General features: G+C 42.4%; 1 protein-coding gene and 1 pseudogene across 1 annotated transcript; one reads left to right on the top strand and one right to left on the bottom strand.

The window, feature by feature from the left end:
- Nucleotides 1-646: 646 nt before the first annotated feature.
- Nucleotides 647-4,701, top strand: LOC122023274 (annotated as a pseudogene).
- A 1,396-nt stretch (nt 4,702-6,097) lies between these two features.
- LOC122024648 lies at nt 6,098-7,129 on the bottom strand. The gene is made up of 2 exons (XM_042583307.1): nt 6,486-7,129; nt 6,098-6,419 (listed from the first exon to the last, which is right to left on the bottom strand). The coding sequence occupies exons 1-2, from the start codon at nt 7,013-7,015 to the stop codon at nt 6,341-6,343; spliced, it is 609 nt and encodes a 202-aa protein (XP_042439241.1). The 5' UTR covers nt 7,016-7,129; the 3' UTR covers nt 6,098-6,340.
- Nucleotides 7,130-7,419: the final 290 nt, after the last annotated feature.

Below are 7,419 nucleotides of genomic sequence, written 5' to 3'. Positions count from 1 at the left end.
TACTACCGCTAGTTGAAGAAAATCTTGATAATTGTGTTTGAGAATGGTCGAGTCCATATTCCGTCGGGTGCTTCGTTTCTACATGTCGTTTCAATGACCCATAGCCGCCGCCGGCTTGGAATTTGTAGGAAGCATTGCAGTGCTTACATTTTGCACGCATTTCTCTCGACGAAAGATTGACTTTCTCAAAATGTTTAGTGAAAATAGAAGACTTTAGAGGAGGAAGTTCCCGAACTTTAGAAGTAATTGCATCGGTACTTCCTTGTGTTTCGGATGTCGGATTCGGAAGATGCTCGATCTCATTATCGGTGGATTGAATATTGGAGTCCTCCTCCCGCGGATTCATTATTTGCTTTCCCTTCCGAGCTCGAGATAATGCACCTCCGCGGCCTCCTTCCATTGTAATTGAAAATTGGAAACGAAAGCGTGTAGAGATTAGAGAATATAAAAATGAGATTAAGAGTAGAGAAGATGTGTGTGAAAAATGATGAAATAAGCTCTCTATTTATAGAGTTTTGATAGTAACGAACACTAAATCATAGCCATTGATCAAAAAACGATCAAATAATTCTAACCGTTGAAAAAAATACTCAAAAAACCCTCCCAACGACTACGAACCACCGGTTAACCAGCGGTTCCAACGGCTATGAACCGCCGATTAACTGACGGTTCAAGCTGTTTAACTGACGGTTCAAGCCGTTTAAGGGGGAAAAAAAAAATTACGGCTGAACCGCCGGTTAACCGGTAGTTCGCCGGTTTTATAGCGAATGAACCGGAATCGGCCTGGCAACTTGCCGGGCCGGTTCCGGTTTGAATCGGCAAATCGGGTAAACGGGCAACCGGCCCGTTGACCCTGTTACGGGCCCGGGCCGAGTCCGGGCCAGACCCGGCCCGGGTATGTACATCGGTGGAAATATGTGTTATTTGTGATTATGCTCTTATTGCTGTTATAGTTTTTTTTGTTCTTCACTATTGCCGTTAATTAACTTAAGCGTCGGAAGATCAACGTCGTAGACCCCTTTCCTAACCTAGTATTGACATTCTTGATTTTATAGAGCGGAGCGGAGTCTTTATAAGTTCAACCACAGAGTCATATTTCTAGCTAGCTATCTTCACCGTTTTCGGACAACATCACCATCCATTCCTACCTGGGTGAGCCCGCGAACCGTCTTCAGCTTCCATTAGCGTGCTGTGAGCTGAACACCGGAATGACGACTTCTGGCAGCAAATTTCTTGTTAACTTTCTTCCACCTTCTAAGCTTTTGCTTGGTTGCGTTCCATGAAACAGAGCCATCAAGAGGTCGAATTGCTTCCGCGAGAAAGGCCAGAAGCCATGCCATGCCTCCAAGCACTCCTTACATGATCATCTTCGTCGCCGTAGAGATCTTCCTCTCCCAGATTTGGTGGCTCTAGCCGCCGTCTTGTCCTTCACCTACTCTTCCATCGGCCAGGGCATTGCCCAAGTCGTCGGTCCACCACCGAATTCGCAATCTTTCCTTGCATTGGAACAGAGGAAGAGGCTGCCTCACCGGGATCAGCATCGGCGTCATCTCGCATTCTCGCTGACCCAGAAGGTGTGGTACAACCTCCAGGCCTTCGGCGACATTGCCTTCGCCTACTTCTTCTCTCTCGTCCTCATAGAAATCCAGGACACCTCAAAGCGTCGTCGCCGTCGGAGGCAAGGGTGATGGAGAAGACTTCGCTTGTGAGTACCAAATTGACTGGATCAAATTACCAAATCAAACCCCTGATTACACTTTCCTTCGAATTTTTGGTTGCGCATGTTATCCATGGTTACGCCCCTATTCTAAACACAAACTTGACTCTCGTTCACTACAATGTGTTTTTCTTGGTTATAGCAATTTGCACCATGGTTATAGTTGCTTGCATATACCAACAAGACGAATTTATATTTCACGACATGTTACTTTTGATGAGTCTTTATTCCCTTTTTCGGTAGCTTCTTCAATCTCTCCTCCAGATACAAGTGGCACCTTCTTAATGCCACCTAATATTATCAGAAGTGATGGAATTCTAGGTCCTGCTCCGGAGCTCTCTAATAACTCTCCTATACCATCAGAATCACCTCCGGTTGCTGCTCCAATCTTAGAAGTCTCGTCGATCGAAGATAATATGCTCTCTGGTTCCTCGGATAATGCAAGTCCGTCATCTACATCACCATGTCAGCTTACTTCCTCGTCGTCATCAACAAGTGATTCAGATAATAATGCTCATCGTCGCATGCTTCCCATTAGTGATATTTATTAGCGTTGCCCACCAAATACAACTCGATATCCCCTTCCATGAGCTTTAGTGGTTTCTTCCAAATCTATTGAACCAACTTGTTTTACACAAGCAAACAAGGATCCAAACTGGCATAGTGCAATGGCTACAGAATTTGATGCACTTCTTCGCAATGGAACATGGACTCTAGTTCCGCGCACTCCCTCAATGAATGTTGTGGGCTCTAAATGGGTATTCCGTCTTAAACATCGAGCTGATGGTTCTCTTGAAAGATACAAAGCACGACTTGTAGCTAAAGGATTTAGTCAATAGCCAGGTATTGACTTTAATGACACTTTCAGCCCAGTCATCAAAATTACATCTGTCAGACTATTATTATCAATAGCTGTTAGTTCTAATTGGCTTGTACGACAATTGGATATTTCAAATGCATTTCTCCATGGTCATCTTGAGGAAACTATATTTATGGAGCAACCACCTGGTTTCATTCATCCACAATTTCCATCTCATGTTTGCCAACTCAAGAAATCCTTATATGGTCTTCTACAAGCTCCTCGTGCATGGTTTCATCGACTATCTAATTGGTTACAAGCTCAAGGATTTTCTGGATCAAAGACTGACTCGTCTCTATTTCACAAATATAATGATGAAAATATGATATTTTTTTCTTATTTATGTGGATGACATTCTGATACCCAATGATCACAAGGGTATCACAACTTTATTAAGTCTTCTCAATCAAGAATTTCCTACTAGAGATTTGGGTATTGCTCGTTTTTTTCTTGGTATTGAGCTTATTTCACATGAGGATGACTATCTTCTCTCTCAGAGCAAATACATTACTGGACTTCTTCAAAAAGCCAAAATGGATGGAGCACGTCCGGTCTCTACGCCAATTGCTATAAACAACTCTCCAACTTCATCCTCTCCTGCTCTATCTGATCCACAAATTTATCGAAGTATTGTTGGGGCCTTACAATATGTCACTATCACACGTCCTGATATTACTTTTGCGGTAAATCGTGCTTGCCAATTCATGCATGCTCCAACCGAACAAAATTGGGATAATGTAAAAAGAATACTTCGCTATCTCAAAGGCACTATTCTACATGGTCTTCTTTTATATCCCCAATCATCTCGAGATTTACATGCATATAGTGATGCGGATTGGGCAAGTTCTCCTGAAGATAGACGCTCTACTAGTGGATATGCAATATTTCTTGGACGAAATCTTATTTCATGGAATTCGAAAAAGCAACCTACGGTATCTCGTTCAAGCACTGAGGCAGAATATAAAGCTATAGCAAATACAACGTCAGAAATTATTTGGCTTCAATCACTTCTCTCTGAACTTCATCTTGCATCAAATATTGCACCAAAAATTTGGTGCGACAATATTGGAGCAACATATCTTACAGCAAATCCAATCTTTCATGCTCGTACAAAACATGTGGAAATTAATTTTCATTTTGTTCGTGAACGTGTGGCAACTCAGCAGTTATCCGTCTCTTATATTTCTGCTGAAGATCAAATCGCTGACATCTTTACTAAGCCACTATCCAGACAACGTTTCAACAAGTTAGCAAGCAAACTCAACGTCAGAGATCTCCCGCTGAGTTTATCGGGGGGTAAAAGAGATATAATAGAATTATCCAAATTGACCGATCAAATTATCAAATCAAATCATATTAGTATTTGGATTATTCTAATAATTCTGTTATAATTATTCTCAGAATTATTCTTAGAATAATTCTGTTATTTATTAATTAGTTATTTGACCAAGTACTTTTGAACATTATATATTGTATTGTCCTTAGGACAAATATCAATTAACAATAGATTTTATTATTTTTATATTATTCCTTCCTCTCTCCCTATTTTTCTTCCTACAGTGACCATCATCACGACAATGCTCTTCTACATGCTGTGCGGCTGCATGGGCTACGCGGCCTTTGGCGACGAGGTGCCCAGCAACCTCCTCACCAACTTCGGCTTCTACCCCCTTCGGCTCCTCGACGTCGCCAACGGAGCCATCGTCGTCCACCTCGTCGGTGCTTGCCAGGTCTTCTGCCAGCCGCTGTTCGCCTTCGTGGAGAAGTGGGCGTCCACTACGTGGCCAGACTCCGGCTTCGTCACGCGGGAAATATCGTTGCCACTGACGCTCGCTTCCATTCTTCAACGACGTGGTGGGGCTGCTCGGGCGCCCGGCTTCTGGCCGCTGACGGTTTACTTCCCGGTGGAGATGTACGTGGCACAGAATAGGATCCGGAGGTGGAGCACGCGGTGGGTGTGCCTGCAAATGCTGAGCCTGACGTCTCTCATGATCACCGTCGCAGCGATCATCGGCTCCGTTGCCAGAATCGTGACCGACCTGCAGGTCTACCGGCCCTTTAAGAGCAGCTATCGATTGATTAACTGAAGAACCAGTTACAGAGCAGAGCATGTAGTGAAATCTGAAATTGCAGAGTGAAATTTTTTATCTCATTTTGATCTCGTTGCCTTCCACCAATCAAGTGGAAGTTTTTACTTTTTATATTTACAACGGAAAAAAAAAAAGGAGAAGATTAGGAAAGAAATCCTGCTACAGTCTAATTATAAGCCAACGGCGCCTCGCTCTCGCGCGAGTTGAGAGACGAATCATCCCCGCCGGCGATCGTCACTTTATTACCGGAGGCAGGAGCGACGGTGGCGGCTCTCACCAGCGGCCTCTCGACGTCGCATACCTTCGTACACCGGTAGGTGCAGGTGACTAGCCAGAAGAGCCAGGGAATGGCGACGAGGACCACGCCGGCGACGGGGAACGAAGCCGTGTCCGGTGACTCGGGCAGGACGATGTAGAGCGCGAGGAGGACGCCGCCGGCGAGCAGCACCATGAGAAAGCAACAGGACACGAGCCACACACAGCAGCGGCGGGCTGCCCCTCCCTCCTCCTCCGGCGGCGGCATCGATTGAGGTTGATTTCTCAAGAACTTGCAGGGGTCGACTAGATTACATATTGCGCTTTATTGGTAATGGTGATCATGGAGGAGGGAGAAAGGGATTAGACGGAGTGTTGCTGGGGTAATTAACGGAGGCCAATAAAGGAGGTGCTCCTGTTCGAATGGTGGCGCCATTCTGATGGTTCTTAAGCAACCAGAACGAGAGAAAGAGATAAAAGAGCGGGGAAACTACACGTGCTATAAGCGTGCATTATATAGTAATATTTAGAATGCTCCGTAAATTGTTTAATAGATTTTTTTTTTTAAAATACCTTTCAAAGTTTAGTAAATGTCAAAAGGCAGTAATTTTTTTTTTAATTTTAAATGGTAAATGAGTGACTTAAATAATATTTTTTTTAAGGTGACATATATAAATACATATCTTATCAAGTCATGTCTCTATCTCTTATGTTCCCATTCTGATGGTTCTTAAGCAACCAGAACGAGAGAAAGAGATAAAAGAGCGGGGAAACTACACGTGCTATAAGCGTGCATTATATAGTAATATTTAGAATGCTCCGTAAATTGTTTAATAGATTTTTTTTTTTAAAATACCTTTCAAAGTTTAGTAAATGTCAAAAGGCAGTAAATTTTTTTTTAATTTTAAATGGTAAATGAGTGACTTAAATAATATTTTTTTTAAGGTGACATATATAAATACATATCTTATCAAGTCATGTCTCTATCTCTTATGTTCATGAAGCTCCTTAAGTTCATCTTCATTGAAGCAAAACTCTCAAACAAACATATCTATGTTCATATCTTGGTCCTATTGAGTTAACATTGTTAATGTTCAACACCAACACACCTATAGAATAGTGGTTCAAGAGTTCAACCTCATGAATTAAAATCTACAGATATTGCTATTAATTGTATCATACAGTGCCATTTAGTAAACTGAGTTTTATTATGTTCAGCAAATTACAATGCAACTTGAAGACCTTTTTCTTTTTTCAGCAAGCAATTCTGAAACCCTCAATATTCCTTGTGATTACTTCATCACATATCTCATCACAACCATTTTTCCAACTTCTCAAGCTCTCCAGAATCTAACCATTCGTGTCCTTGATGAGATAACTACACTATTAGCAAACCTCCTGAATCTAACAGAGGATTCATTAATTGACTTCCTTTGATGTTTCCTTGGACTTGCTCTTGTTTGTAGCTAAGAAGCCACAGCAGCAGCCTCTCATCTTCCTGAAACATCAAAATAATACGTTCGAACAACACACGCATATGAGATTTTTGTCTGAAGAAATTTACCTGCTACTGCTACTTGTTTCAGAACTGCTTTTGATTCTGCTTCTTCCCCTGCCTTGCAACTCACGCAGCCCCTTCTCTGCTTCTGGCTTTGGAGACACCTTTGCAAAAGAATTAGACTTCGAGCTCTTCGTCTTCCCTCCATCTAAAACTGGCACAGAGGTTTTGAGGAACAAGCCTCCTTTGCTTCTATCCGTTGCCTTCTCTGCCTTATTCTTGGCCCCTTCCTGCCTCGTCTCTGCAGCTTCCTCCACATTCTTCACTATCCTTGGAGTCTCCACCAAATCTCTCAGTGATAGCTCATAAGCTGACTCCGGCATGCCTCTCACCAAATCCATCATCTCCTGCCTGTAACTGACGATCTCCTGAGCTCGCGGAGAGCTACTGGCTGATCGAGTCATCGGAAAGTTCATGTTCTTCCACAAGAGAGGCGACGGAGTGCTCGAATCATCCTTATGCTCAGCCTCGCCCTGCTCGTAATCACTGTAGTCGAAGGAAGCTCTTGGATTTGCAAAACTAAATTGGTTTATCATGGCGGAGAGATGGAAGGAATCTTAGGGAGAGTTGGGGGAGGGTGGAAGTGACCAAGGGAAGGCAAACGTTTCTGTCTTCATCAGGAAAGGTCTTGTTTTAATGGAGCCATTCGCTGCCCCTTTTCTTCTCTTTAACTTGCGATTTATTTCACGGTTGTGGTTGGAAAGGTGGATGTAAAACATGGTTTCTAGATGGTGTTAGTATGACATCCTAGGTTTTCGAGAGATTTATAAAATTAAAAAAAAATTGAATAAAAAGCTTTGATCATTCCAGAGATAAAAGTTTCGGGTGTGTAATTTAAGAGTAATAGTGAAAATTTAAATTTATTTTTTTTTATTTTAAAATTGATATAATATACATAAAATCATGTAACTCATGCTATAAATTAGATAAAAAAAGTTCA

The sequence above is a fragment of the Zingiber officinale genome, chromosome 9B, assembly GCF_018446385.1.
Source record: "Zingiber officinale cultivar Zhangliang chromosome 9B, Zo_v1.1, whole genome shotgun sequence".
In the NCBI taxonomy this organism is placed as follows: domain Eukaryota; kingdom Viridiplantae; phylum Streptophyta; class Magnoliopsida; order Zingiberales; family Zingiberaceae; genus Zingiber; species Zingiber officinale.
Note: the sequence above shows the minus strand (reverse complement) of the source record. Positions and strands in the feature narration are given on the sequence as shown.